General features: G+C 40.5%; 1 protein-coding gene across 1 annotated transcript in view; it reads left to right on the top strand.

Moving 5' to 3' along the window:
• The window catches only part of GPR139 (G protein-coupled receptor 139), a 39392-nt gene extending 36345 nt beyond the window's left edge, over positions 1–3047 (top strand). Inside the window, exon 2 of the mRNA XM_047712606.1 lies at positions 2077–3047. Within this exon, the coding sequence (XP_047568562.1) occupies positions 2077–3011 (935 nt within the window). The 3' untranslated portion in view covers positions 3012–3047. The remainder of the gene's footprint in view (positions 1–2076) is intronic.
• Positions 3048–15261: the final 12214 nt, after the last annotated feature.

Below are 15261 nucleotides of genomic sequence, written 5' to 3'. Positions count from 1 at the left end.
TCTCTCCCTCTCTGCCCTCCCCCACCCCCCGCTCATGGTCTCTCTCCAAAACTTAATTTTAAAAATAAAATAACTGAACCAAATATGTCAAAATGTTAAAATTTGTTTAATCTGAGTGATGAGAGTACCAGGATGTGTATATTATAAGACAATTTTATAAATGAACTATTACATAATATTTTAATAGGTAAGATTGAGAAAGGGAGATCCAGATGCCAGCTCTGCCGCTGGACTTCAGAAAAGGGACATAAATTGTCTGAGAATCTTGCAAAACAGGATTAACAGTGTTGACTGTAAAATTAATGAGATTAAACGTACAGAATGAATTTTAGACATTACCCATCAGAACATTTTAGAATGAGTCCCTAACAACTTTCCAGACGTGTCTAATTCAGAGACACTTTTTTTTTTAATTGATCAGAAATTATAGGCATGCAGTTTCAGGGGTGCCTGGGTGGCTTAGCCTGAAGAGCATGACTCTTGAACTCAAGAGTCATGAGTTAAAGCCACACATTAGATCTACAGATTACTTAAATAACTAAAAACTTTTTTAAAAGGGAAGAAATTATATGCATACATTGTCAAAACAAATTGGACACCAAAAACACCAAAAAAATAGTAATTGCTACTGTTTGTTCAAAAACTATATAGAGGCATTATATAGACATATATGAAGACAGACTATTATTGTGATGGTCCTGTGGGGGGTGGGTACTTGGGTGGTTGGAGAACAAGAAGGGAAATTTACTACTCTCTGTTATTATTTTTAATAATGTACCATATGGTAGACTACAACTCTTCCTCAATTTATGATAAGGTTATATCCTGATTAACCCGTCATAAATTAAAAATGCATTTAGGGCACCTGGGTGGCTCAGTTGGTTAAGCAACTGCCTTCAGCTCAGATCATGATCCCGGAGTCCTGGGATCAAGACCCACATCTGGCTCCCAGCTCTATGGGGAGTCTGCTTCTCCCTCTGACCTTTTCCACTCTCATGCTCTCTCTCACTCTCTCTCTAATAAATAAATAAAATCTTAAAAAAAAAAAAAGGGAGAAAGAAAGAAGAAAAAGAAAGAAAATGCATTTATTACAGCTAACCTTCCAAACATCATAGTTTAGCCTATAAACATGCTCAGAACACTTACATTAGCCTACAGTTGGGAAAAAAATCATCTAACACAAAATCTATTTTATAATCAAGTGTTGAGTATCTCATGTAATTTATTGAATACTGTATTGAAAGGAAGAAACAGAACGGTCGTACAGGTACAGATGGTTGTGAGTGTGTCAGTTTTAAGTGCTCGTGATCACGTGATTGACTGGGAGCTCTGGCTTGCTGCTGCTGCCCAGTATAACAAGAGAGTATCATAACGCATATCGCCAGGCTGGGAAAAGATCCAAATTCAAAATTCCAATTCAGTAGAAACTGAATACCTATAGCTTTTTCACCATAGTAAAATCGGAAAATTGTAAGTCAAACCATCATAAATCAGGGACCATCTGCACCTACTCTAAAAATAAGTAGAATTTATCTTTAAACTAATCTGAAGGTCATGATTTCCTCCACACATTCAATACTAAATCTCTATAAAAAGGAAAGGTCCTAAAATCCATGTTGCAAAAATGTTCTTAAGAGGTCCTACTTGAACACATGAAGCAGGGAAAACCATCCCACCCTTGGATAAATGCACTTGGATAAAGGAGAGAGCATGGGATTTGGGGTTAGGCAATCTAGGTTTTGCTCCTGTCCCCAGCGCTTACTAAGTGTGTGACTCTAAGTGAGTTCCTTAAGCCCTCTGAGGCCCAGTTTCATTTCTGAAGTGAGGACAATGACAGCACCACCTCCAATGACTGTGTGAGGAATAAATAAACTACAATATGAGTACAGAATTTTGTCAAAATAGTATCCAGATGTCTGTATGAGATACAATTTGTAGTGCAGAGACTGTTCCTCAAAAGCAATGGTTTGGTCCCTTTGGCTACCATGGGAGTGCCCAAAAACATATGCCTATGGTCCTAGCAGCCAAGAAAGTCATCCCTCTTCAGAGATAAACTAGATTCTCTTCTCTCCACAGCAAATATCCTAACAGTGATCATCCTCTCTCAGCTGGTAGCTAGAAGGCAGAAGTCCTCCTACAACTATCTTTTGGCACTTGCTGCTGCTGATATCTTGGTCCTCTTTTTCATTGTGTTTGTGGACTTCTTGTTGGAAGATTTTGTCTTGAACATGCAGTTGCCCCAGGTGGCCAATAAGATCATAGAAGTGCTGGAATTCTCATCCATCCACACCTCCATTTGGATTACTGTTCCATTAACCATTGACCGGTATATCGCCGTCTGCCACCCACTCAAGTACCACACGGTCTCCTACCCAGCCCGCACCAGGAAAGTCATTGTAAGTGTTTACATCACCTGCTTCCTGACCAGCATCCCCTACTACTGGTGGCCCAACATCTGGACTGAAGACTACATCAGCACCTCTGTACATCATGTCCTTATCTGGATTCACTGCTTCACCGTGTACTTGGTACCTTGCTCTATCTTCTTCATCTTAAACTCAATCATTGTGTACAAGCTCCGGAGGAAAAGCAATTTTCGCCTGCGTGGCTACTCCACAGGGAAAACCACTGCCATCTTGTTCACCATTACCTCCATCTTTGCCACACTCTGGGCCCCCCGCATCGTCATGATTCTCTACCACCTCTATGGGGCACCCATCCAAAACCGCTGGCTGGTGCACATCATGTCCGACATTGCCAACATGCTGGCCCTTCTGAACACAGCCATCAACTTCTTCCTCTACTGCTTCATCAGCAAGAGGTTCCGCACAATGGCGGCTGCCACGCTCAAGGCCTTCTTCAAGTGCCAGAAGCAACCTGTACAGTTTTACACCAACCATAACTTTTCCATAACAAGTAGCCCCTGGATCTCTCCGGCCAACTCACACTGTATCAAGATGCTGGTATACCAGTACGACAAAAATGGAAAACCTATAAAAGTATCCCCATGACCCCAAAGACTTGGCACCTAGTGCCTCTGTCTAATCTACTTCCAGATGGGAGGGTAGCCCACTTAAGAGTGCTGACCTGATTTCCTGTCTCCATGGACTGAGCAACTCTCAGACTGGTAGATGAGAAAAGATGGAAGAAAGAAAAAGCATCAATCTTGTTTTCATTTATGCATTTATTTTCACAACATTACTTGACAGCAAAAGTTCCTACCAGTTTGAAGATACCTTTGGAGGTTGTGTCATCATCCTGTGGCCAGTGAGGACACAGAGTAAAGAAACAGTCTATGACTTTGCCTTGGTACCATCCACAGTCATTGGGAACCGCTCATTTATGTGACACACCAAGCCACAGTAGCAGGTAGCTGATTCCACACTCTTCTTCCAAGAGCTGAGGTCAACCACTGCTTCCCTGTACCATCCCCAGCATCTAACAGTGCTGACCAATTCGGGGTTTTTCCAAGGTGCCCTTTGTCTTAGAGAAGGTTGTGGTCTTGAACTGGCCCTGGAATCCTATACTACGGAATGACACTGTGGGGACAAGGGAGTATAATCCCATCCAAACTCTGGCCAGAGCTTCTTTGGAAAGGCTCCAAACCAACATAACTATGACCCTCAGACCTGGGTCTAAAATGCAGTCTTTCTATTCGCCATTATGTATAGATTTTATCTCTCTCCTCCAAATTAAAGACCCCCGCCTGGTGCGTGGGGGGGAAAGGAGGATCTCTTGAGCCCAGAAAAACAAAAAAATAAGCCCACTCTTGCCATTGTTTCAATCCATCCCCATGTCAGCTGTGTACGACCCCTTTACTCAAAACAGCTTCTTACTGCAGTGCCACTTAAGCTTCCTGGAGAAGCCTTTCACGTGCAGAGTTGCCAACCCTACCTCCTTGCTTGCTGAAGTCCTCACCAAATTGCTTTATTTGAAGTGACTTCCAAACTGGATTTAATTTTCAAGGGTCAGGAACTGTAGCTCTCCAGGTGTGAAGGGAGGCATTCTCCGCTCTGCCCCACAGTCCAGCTGGCATTGCTATTCAGCCACAAACACAGATACAACTGACATGGAAAGGTGCCCATGTTGTTTGCTTGTCTGCCCTTTGATGCATATGGCTCAAAAGGGTGGTGCCAGTTTTCAGTGAAGCGATTTAATCCAGATCCTTTGCAAAATGATAAAATATGAATCTATTTATTTGTTCTCCCTTTGCCTGTCCAAGGCAAGAATAGCTCTACAATGTAATTAATAGGGGCTTCCCTGGGATTTACCACTCATGTGTGCACACACACATGCAGACATGCTTGATTACAGTAGGCTTCTGTGTATCCTGTGATGTGTTTTAAAAGGGAAAAACCCATGCTGGAGTTCCTCTTATTTAGCCTTTTTAAAAATTTCTCTTCCAGGTTCCCAGTATTTTTCCTGTTAGAAAAAAATCTCCCAAAATGACTTTGAAATTTTATGATATTTTTGTTGACCAAACAAAAAGCAGACAGTCCTGCTGGAACACTTGGTTCCTCAGGTTGGATTCTTACTACATTTTTAGTCCTAAATTGGAAGGCATGTCCACCCTTTTTAAGGGAATTTGCAATAAATGAGTATGGTAAAAAAAAAAAAAGGCCCCAGTGCAACACAAGCCCTAAACTTGAGTCAATGCCCTCAATACAACTCAATATAATTTTAGGTTATGGTAGTCCTGATGATCCTAATTCCTACTCCTTTTAAATGATTGTAGTAGAGTCTCATCTTACCCAAAGATTAGATTCTAAAGTCAGTATGAAAGGAAAAAAAACCTGGCAGAGCCAAAGTTAACTCTGCAAAGTCATCAGAAAGGAGCCATGCTGGAGACCACATTCTATCCCTTATAAAATCTAACTCAGCAAAGTTTTTCTCCAGCAACAGAACAGGTTTCCTAGATCAAGGACAAGAAAAAGTTGGTGTGCACTTAGGGACCACATTGTATGACTCTAATGTATCTCAATGAGAACTTTAAGATCACACTGGTGCAACAAAATGCTCCCAATAGAAGAGGTTCATGGAAATTGAGGGACAAGGAGGTTAGTATGTCCCATATGGTGGGCAGACTCCTCCACATCGTTTAAATTCCATTTCTTTCTGTTTCTCTTTTGCCAAGCATGTGTAGTCTGAATATGCCGTGTTCATTAAATGTGTGTATGATGTTATTCCACTACACCCCCTTATGAATGAACATTGACCAAAGGCTACTACCTACACCGAATATATATATATATATATGTGTGTATTTATTTATTTTTTTTAAACACATAGCTCAAAAAATACTAGTTTGAGCTATATGTGGATGAGTCACAGTGCAATAGCTATAAAGATTAAGCAATTCCTCTTTAAGAATGTATGCAACATGGAAAATAGGTGTGTGGGTCTCAGTGCCCTCTGCTCCACATTTTTTATTGTATGTAAAAATTGTTGATGTTTAAAAAGTAAAAAAACTGGGTGTGCATTTGGAATGTTTTCCTCATACACTCATTTATTACTTCTCTTACCAATAGAGGTTGTACCAAGTAGTATTGTGATCTTTTTTCCTTCTGACTATATTTTAAATTTTGATAAATAATATTTAGAAGAGGTCCGAATCTTGAAGGCATTTTAATGAGTTGTTGTCTTCTGGTTAAAATGAGTAAGAGTGCCCCCAGTGGGTTAGGTTGATACATATGTCCTAAACTTTATTTTAGATAACCTATGGACTTTTAATTTATTATTATTTATAGTAATAATTGTGGACAATAATGATAAGGTTTAAAAAAAAACTTTTAAGCCTTTTCTTTCAGGCCAGTTTTGGAAACAGAGCCCTGAATTTGGAAGCCTGTCTTGTACAGCTGCTGTTGATGGCATTTAAGCAATTGCCTTATACCAGGTTTTTTGTGAAAGACTGTTAACTAGCATCTCTCTTGTGTGATTTGTGTCCTCGGGTGGACATGCAGTGATGCTACCTACACATGTACATGCTTTTTTTGGATAGCTCAAGCACTGAACTGTCTCATGGGGAAAGAAATGAGGAGCATGACAGACAAACCATAAAAGACAGACCATGAGAAGGTATGAACTTCCACTTTGCAAACATTCTGCAATTGGAAGGTTATTTTGCACAGTTGGTGCCTACTGGTCCAACATAAGGAGCCTATCTGAAGTGAATTAAAGACTATAATGTTGGTTATTCCAGTTCAAAGAATGGAATAAAATGTTACCATAGAAGAATAGTAAATGTTCATATTTTCTTAATTAGATAATATATTGTGTTTGAACTTGTTTGTATTATAATAAACTCTAACATGGTGCACTCTTGGTGTTTGGAATTTGCGTATACATTTTTTATGACTAAAAAATTTTAAAATCTTACATTTAAATTTAAAATTTTAATTTTAAATGAGCACTTTCCTTGTAATTTGTGCTGGTGCGAGAATGCAACCTAAGTCCCACCTGTCCGTTTTTAGCCAGATATATTTCAGAATTTAAGACCACTGAACTCTGCTTCCTATAATCCTAATTAGGTAGCTTACTTGGTATAAATCTTAATTCTCTTCTGACTTCATCCTCTACATGTCCTAGAGACAGTGATGGCTATAATCATAAGTGGAGATCTAGCATAACAGCTAAGAGCTTGGCCTTTTTTTTTCCTCATAACTTATTTGTAAATGAAAGTTTGTATCTTTTGACCCCTCTCACCCATTTTTCCTACCTTCATCCCCCACCTCTGGCAAACACCAGTTTCCTGTATCAGAGCTTTGGTTTTGGTTTTGTTTTGTTTGTTAAATTCCACATACAAATGAAATCATACAGTATTTGTCTTTTCTCTGACTTATTTCACTTACTGTAAAGCCCTCAAGGTCTATCTGTGTTGTTGCAAATGGCAAGATTTCATTCTTTTTTATGGATGAATAGCATTCCATTGTGTATATACACCATATTTTCTTTACCCATTCATCTATTAACGGACACTTAAGTTGCTTTCATATTTTGTAAGAGCTTGGATGTTGAAGTCAGACAATGGGTATGTCCCAGCTCCACCATTTACTAGATGGGTGGCCTTTAACAATTCCTTTAAGATCTATGAAAGACTGTCCTCAGATAAAAATGGTATAAAATTTAATTTTTTCCAGTTGCCTCCAAGTTAAAAAGAGGCTCTCAAAGTCAGGAAATCAAGGTCTGGAGTCAGTTATGGCAGGCTATAACTTTGCAGGCTATGCCCTTCCTAGCTGTGTGGCCATGGGCAATGTTCTCAAACTCTCTGAGTCTCAATTTCATCTCCATAAAATAGGGCTAATAGTAATTCCAGTACATACCTCATGGGGTGACTATTAATGATAGAGCTAAAAAGAGCCTCTAGTTGCATATCATTTTACAGGTAAGGATACTAGACCAAAAGAGGTTAATGATTTTCAGAGTAGTCACTAAACACTTCATGCTTCCCACTTTACCTCACTGCCTTCTCTGCAAGATTCTGACTCATCCCCCCACCGAAAGATCACATTTTTTTGTGCCCTTTTTAGACCTGAGTATATTGAATAGTTTTCCAACCTTTCAAACCCAGGTCATTCAAGTATGAGATATATTATAACAGTATCATAACTAAAACACTTGGCTTGACCTTTCTCTGTGCAGCAGAATTTTTTTTAAGCCGACTCTCTGGAATCCTAACCATAGCTCTTAAACTAGCTATGCATTTCCCATTTCCCACACAAACCACCATCAATTCTGACAGCCACCCACAAACTATTGTCACAATCTATCTTTGCATTAACTTGGAGAATGAAAGTAACTTACAAGTTGAGAGGGAAGTACAGAAAAGTAAGGAACCTGCTGAGAAGGTGGAAAGCAGAAGCTGTAAGGCATGGACACAGCATCCTCATTAATTTTGTTCACCAGCCCAGGAAGGTGGGATAAAAGTGAGCTGATGAAGGTTGAGCCGTTAAATAATAACCCTTTTATTAGTACACTTGGCTAAATGTGATGGCTCAGCCTCTGTGGGGGGTGTGCAATTAATCTATGTACTTGCCAGACACAACAAAAGGGATAAGAGACTTGTGTCTAAGGGGATAAATAGATACTGTGAATTTCCCGGGTTTATTGGGAGAATGTGTCACTGTCCTGCCAGAAGGAGAAAACTTTTCTGATGAAACAGGAGCAAAACAGGGCTACAGTAAAGAGACTGCTTCTCATCAACTCCCCGTATGAGGAGTTTACTATGTCCACAGAGCTTTGTTACCTACTGAATGGCAATAACACAGTATTTCTCTTTAGTGGAGAAGAAACAAAAGCATGTGAGACGTAAACTCAAGTATGAGAGATCTAGATGAAACCCAAAGGGGAAGTCTTCATAATGATGTCTATTCACTCCACAAAATGGGTTCTTAGCATCTGCTTCTCTGGGTATACTTCCAAATGGACTGTATATCAGAGTCCTGGAGGGAAGCAAATCTCACTCAGATGGTTTCAATGAAAAGCCTTTAACCAAGGGATTTTTCTAAATGGTCTCAGCAAGATTAAAGGAACCAACAAGAGCAACTGAGATACAGGAACCAGAAATAATAGGAAGTCTTACCTCTCTAGGCCTGATGGGTAACAGGAAAAAATAGTGTTACTGAAGCTCAGTGTGGGCAGAGCTTTGGAGGAGAGGCCTTCCAGCAAGCAGGTGACACAGCACTGCTAGAGATGTGATATCAGAGAGAAAGTGGAGGATCCCCAATCTCTCTTTTCCTTCCTTCTGATATCGGGCTACTTTGACATGTTTCCCTTCACACTCTCACACTCTCACACAACTCACACTCTCTCTTCTGAATTAGCAGCTTGTTTCCATTAGCTTTTCATTACCCAAGTTGATACTTAGACTAAAGCCACCTTCTAATTCCAGTAACGAAAAGTCAGAAATCATCAGGTCATGATAGCATATGGTTCTATTTCATGACCCAATCCATATGTCTGATGAAATCTGACAGAGTATTAGTCACACAAGACTGCAGATAAAAAAAATATAGACCCTACTGGAAGGTAAGGCAAAAAACATACATACACACACACACACACACACACACAAAATTTTTAAAACTTTAGAAGTACATATTTTTTAAGATTTTTTAAAAAGATTTTATTTATTTATTTGTTTATTTGACAGACAGAGATCACAAGTAGGCAGAGAGGCAGGCAGAGAGAGGGAGAAGCAGGCTCCCCGCTGAGCAGAGAGCCTGATGCAGGGCTCAATCCCAGGACCCTGGGATCATGACCTGAGCCAAAGGCAGCCATTTAACCAACTGAGCCACTCAGATACCCCCAAAGTATATACTTTTAAAAACAAACCTCAATAATATTTTCAATGACAATGTTTTACAATTTTTTTTAAGATTTTATCTGCTTATTTGACAGAGAGAGATCACACGTAGACAGAGAGGCAGGCAGAGAGAGAGAGAGGGAAGCAGGCTCCCTGCTGAGCAGAGAGCCCGATGCGGGACTCGATCCCAGGACCCTGAGATCATGACCTGAGCTGAAGGCAGCGGCTTAACCCACTGAGCCACCCAGGCGCCCCACAATGTTTTACAATTTTTTTTCTATTTATTTATTTGACAGAGATCACAAGTAGGCAGAGAGAGAGGAAGGGAAGCAGGCTCCCCGCTGAGCAGAGAGTCCAATGCAGGACTCAACCCCAGGACCCCGGGAACATGACTTGAGTCGAAGGCAGAGGGTTTAACCCACCGAGCCACCCAGGCACCCTGCAATTGTTCTTACATAGATTTCAACTCTGTCCTTCAGTTTAGTGGCTAGCCCTGTGCTTCTGTCCAAGGTGCTGACATCATTTGCCCACAACTAAGATTTTGAGGAAGAAAGGCGGTATCTATTAAGAAAAAAAAATTTTTTTGTTTTTTTGTTTTGAGGGGCTTTTTTGTTTGTTTGTTTCAGAGAGGGAGAGAGGCAGGGACGGAGCAGAAGGAGAGGGAGAGAGAGAGTCTTAAGCAGACTTCATGACCAGCATGGAGCCTGATGAGGGGCTCTATCTCACAATCCTGAGATCATGACCTGAACCAAAATCAAGAGTGAGATGCTTAACTGACTAAGTCACCCAGGTGCTCCATGTTAAGAAAATTTTATGTATAAAGATACATATTTGCTCCCTCTCATTAGAAAAGAAATTGATATAGTATTAATTACTTTATTAAACTATTTAAGATAGGATCTCTCTTGCTTACAAAGCAAACTCTTCTGGGGCCTTGCTCCTCTAACTGTGGTCCCCCTAACAGCAGCTCATATCGCATCAGCATCACCTGGGAGTTTGTAAGAACTGTGGAATCACAGGCCCTACCCCAACCTGCTGAACCAGAATCTGAATTTTAACGATCCCAGGTGTTTCATACACACATAAAATGTGAGAAGGACTGCACTGCTGTACTTTAAAACAGTGGTTATACACCCTGGGGAAGCTTTTTGAAAACCCAATACCCAAGATGAAACCCAGACAACAGTATTTTTTAAAGTTCCTTGGATAATTCTAATGTACAGCCAAAATGGATAACCACTGATTTTTCAGAGCAAACTTTGTATCACTACCTCAAATGGAAAACCAGTATCACCTGCCATAAATAGAGAAACCATTTTTAAAAGGCCAAAGATTGTTAGTAATTCTTACTTTATACCACTGTCTGAAACTAACATCTATTCTCCCTTTGTTAAAAAGACAACAGAGGGGGCACCTGGGTGGCTCAGTGGGTTAAAGCCTCTGACTTTGGCTCAGGTCATGATCCCAGGGTCTTGGGATCAAGCCCCGCATCGGGATCTCTGTTCGACGGGGAGCCTGCTTCTTCCCCTCTCTCTCTGCCTACTTGTGATCTCTGTCTGTCAAATAAATAAATAAAATCTTAAAAAAAAAATACAAAATATAGGTATTAAGGGTCTACTACCACCATATTGAGAATTTCTCCTTAACCTAATAAGAAGGATTGACAACAAATTAGAAAGGGAAATTTTTTCACAACGCTCTTCAATATTACTGGAGCCAAGCCTTGCATCATATAAACCTACTCACATACCCTTTGTTATAAGCTCTATACTTTAGGAAACACTGATCTATTAAATAAGGAGCTTTCAGCAGGTTCCTTATTTTAATGATTCCCAACCTTAATTTAAACCTATGTCCAGACTTTATATCCAGATGAATTCAATCAGAACCTAGGAAAATAGGCCCAAGGCATCAGAATTTTCTTTTTTTTTTTTTTTTTTTTTTTATTTATTTGTCATAGAGAGAGAAGCGAGAGTGAGCACAGGCAGACAGAATGGCAGGCAGAGGCAGAGGGAGAAGCAGGCTCCCTGCCAAGCAAGGAGCCCGATGTGGGACTCGATCCCAGGATGCTGGGATCATGACCTGAGCCGAAGGCAGCTGCTTAACCAACTGAGCCACCCAGGCATCCCGCATCAGAATTTTCTAAAACTTTCCCAGGTGATTCTGACACACAGCCAGGATTGATAACCACTTGCCTGCTTGGTAACACTTGGTTGGCTATAAAAACTGGGAAATTATAATACAGCTTTCCCAAATAATCTGTCTGTGGCCATTTTCCTAATTTAGACTTTCCACAAATGATTGAGATTTCACAGTGTTGAAGATTAGGAAAGCTGAAAGACACACCCATCTACCCTTTCACTCTGAGTGTGAAACCTGCTGAGAATAGACTGGTGGAGATCAATTATCAGTTCTACTACTGGAAAGGTGGAATGGAGAACCTCAGTTGAACTGACAGCCAATGGAGTTCCTACTCAAACAGTTTATATTTTGCTTCAAACACTCATGAGAGACTCTGGAACTGCAGAGAAGACAGTCAGAAGCAGAATTTCTGTCCCCAAGTAGAGTACTATCAGTGAAGACAATCAGAGATGGACCTCTAGACCCTCCTCTGGAAGCCACACTGGGACCAAAACCCAGTTAGGATTCCTATATGGAAATGTGAGCATGGAAACAATTCCTTCTTTCTGAAGCCTGAGAAGCAGAAAGATAAGCTGGCTTTCTCATATATATGGTGTTTCCTCTTCCTCTTCTACAAATCAGTCAAGACTTTCCCTCTCCATTGGGGATGGAGTGAAAAAGAAGAGTTGAGAGAAGTTACCTACCAAATACTTCTGAGAGTAAAATCAAATTTTCCTAAATTATGGGTTAAGATAGAACTATTAGAAAGAAAATTGGTTCACCCTATAACATCTCCAGGGAATGTTACAAATGTGGCTCAGGAAATTTCACAACCCACAAGCAGACAGTCAAGTGTGCTGCACTGTTAAAATACTTAGAAAAAAGGCAAGAAAAGGTCTTTCTGATCCTCCAGAATGTCATGTCATCAAATTAGGGCTACTGGTGCCTCCAAAGGCATAATTCTATCCTCAAGTTCAGAGATTCTCAACCCTGGCCTACCTACCACTCACTGCTGGCACACAGTTCTCTAAAAGCTCTGAAAATAAAAGTAATTTCAATTGACTTTAATTAAAATAAGGATGCCAAATAGCACTTTTAGGAGTGAACAAAAGTGGCAGCGAAATCAGACACCTTCATAACATTGCAACTCCATAGGTTCCTGTGCGGGATGTAGGTCATGCAAATCTAGGTTCAAATCCTGACTCCACCACTTGCCAGCTGTGACACTGGGTAAGTTACTTCCAGTCTCTGAGGTACTGCTGCCTCATATGGAAAAGGAGGAATAATGATAGTACTGACTTCAAAAGGGGGTGGTGGGAGTTACTTATAATATTTTTTAAATATTTGGAACATATTTATAGTATTAATAAATTGTGTTATTGTTATTTAGTTCCCCATGATAGGAACAAGAAGAAGACTGCAAATTCCAGGACTTCTCTGGGCAACTGGGACACCTTTGTGATGATGAGGCCACTCCTGGGAAGAGTCATTTGCCAGCTTTCTCTTTCCCAAAGTGGGGAAAGCATATCATTCATTGCAGTTATCCACTGACAGTCCCTGAAAAAGATAGAGCATCAAGGATTTGGAAGACTAGGGGCAGGCCATCAGTCACTCCACAGTCAATTTCAATACCATGAAATGTGGCCTCCAGTTATACCCTGATTCTTTCTCTCAAACTGTTTGCATCCACTGCTAAACTCTGGAGTAAAACGTCAGCCTTCAGGATGATGTGATAGAGGCTGCATAAAGACCACTTGCCCATCTCATTATGGTTGCGAGCATTTGGCTCCAGGGATGGAGAAAAATGGAAATAGTCCTGCTGGTGGGTGAGGGCTGATACAGGTGACCTGTCCCCAAGATGTCAAGTATGTCTCCAGGGCTCTGAAAGAGGACACAAATATTCGTCAGCTGGAGACAAGGGCTTCTTGTTATTGCAAATTAATCTTGTAAATATCTGATTTCTAACAGGCTATAAGGAAATGACTCCCTGTTGTGAAACGTGTGTGCCTCTTAGTGTATCTGATTTCTGGGGCATAGTGATGTGTTTTGACATTGCTGTCCCTGTGAGGTCTGCAAGGGAAAGGCCACCATTGTGAGAAGAAAGGACAGGGTCTTCCCCAAGAATGAGGTTATCATAGCATATGTCATCTGGGGAAGAAGCAGGCCACTGGACAGGGCAAAAGGAAATGGGCCTGGAAATGTAGAAGAAAGAGTAAAGCTTCTTTGTTTTGATTTGGACAGTCTAGATGTCTATAATAGGTTTCCTGGGAAGGATATGGTAAAGGCGGAGCTTGAAGCCAGATGAAAGAGGACCAGGATGGTTCATCTTTCTTGAGATTTCTATTGAGATTGGTCTGCTTAGAGGCACTTCTACTTCAAGTTTTAGTATTTCCTTTGATGGTTTTTTGTCACAGTCCCAGACCTTTAGCAAAGTCCTATTTAAATATCCCCTCTTGTCTTGGTGGAACTGAAATATTAAATGAGAGTGTATCCCCAACCAAGTCAAGCACAGTTGTAGGGGTGGTAAGCCCCTTCCAAAGAGAAAGTGAGGAGGATCATACCTCATAGTGAGAGAGATGTGCCGAAGGAGGCAGCAATACTTTTGGGAGATTAACTTATCCCTTTGGTTTACACATATGCTGCTAAGTTATAAAAGGATTTAACTGATGCTATATTATCTCAGTCCAAAAAAAGCTAAATGTATAATAATGCAAAAATGCCTCTGCCTCACCATCCTATAGACATACAAAGAGCTACATGAAAAATGTTCTGTTAATCATAATGTTCCTAAATTTTTCTGTCTTGCCTCTGTGTGTTCCCTCAAGTCCCCCTTCAGTATTTCTGGGTGTCTCTGTGGTCATTTAACATGTTCTCAATCTGTTAGCTATTGTGTCCACATGGAGTCCTCCCTGTTATTTCTCTATTGTCCCAGGTCCTCCTTGTTGATGTCTCCCAAACATGAAGAACTTCAGAGGACCTCATTGTTGCCATCACTGACAGAGACCACCGTGAAAAGGCCAACAAAAGCTAGAATAGGGCCACATTCCAAGCATAAGTGAGAAATGGTCTCCTTCCAGGTCAAGTCAACTTGGCATACATTTGGAAAAAAATCATAAAATCTCTAACTATGAAGAAATAGTTCATAGAAGAGGAAACCCAGAGGTGAGTGAATGAATGAATGAATGAACAAATGGATGAATACATACATACATACCATGTGCTAATTCACTAAAAATCAGGAATGTGAACATTAAAACATCAACGATTTTCACACCTCTTTGACAATCATTAAAACAAACACACAGCCTCAAGTGTTAGGTGGATATGGAAAAGACAAATACCTATGATGAGGGAGAAGAGATATAAGCACTTTGAAGAGAAACTAGACAACAGAAAGAACAACCTTACCACCAAACAATTCTATTTCCAGCTGTATACTTTAGGAAAAAAAATTCTCATGCATGTGCTCAAAGCCATGGGTACCATGGTACCAGCATCTTTATGGCAGCACTATGGCATTAGCAACAACCTGGAAACAGCCTACATGTCCATCAAGAGGAAAATGGTTAAATAAATAGGATCCTACATTACAGAGCAAATGTTCATTCATTATATAATAATCTCCTCCCTACAAGTATGAGGAGAACCTGTGACCTGGCTCTAACCAGATGAATATGGCAAAGGCGACAGGGTATCACTCTCATGACTGCATTATATCACATAAGGCTCTGTTAGAGTAGAGTGAGAGAGTCTTGCTGGCTTTGACAAATAAGCTGCCATGCTGTAAGAGAGCCACATGGCAAGGAACTGTTGGTGGCCCTCCAGGACCTAGATGTTGC

The sequence above is a fragment of the Lutra lutra genome, chromosome 18, assembly GCF_902655055.1.
Source record: "Lutra lutra chromosome 18, mLutLut1.2, whole genome shotgun sequence".
NCBI classification, from domain to species: Eukaryota; Metazoa; Chordata; class Mammalia; order Carnivora; family Mustelidae; genus Lutra; species Lutra lutra.
The sequence above is the reverse complement of the archived record's forward strand: the minus strand, read 5'-3'. Positions and strand labels throughout refer to the sequence as shown.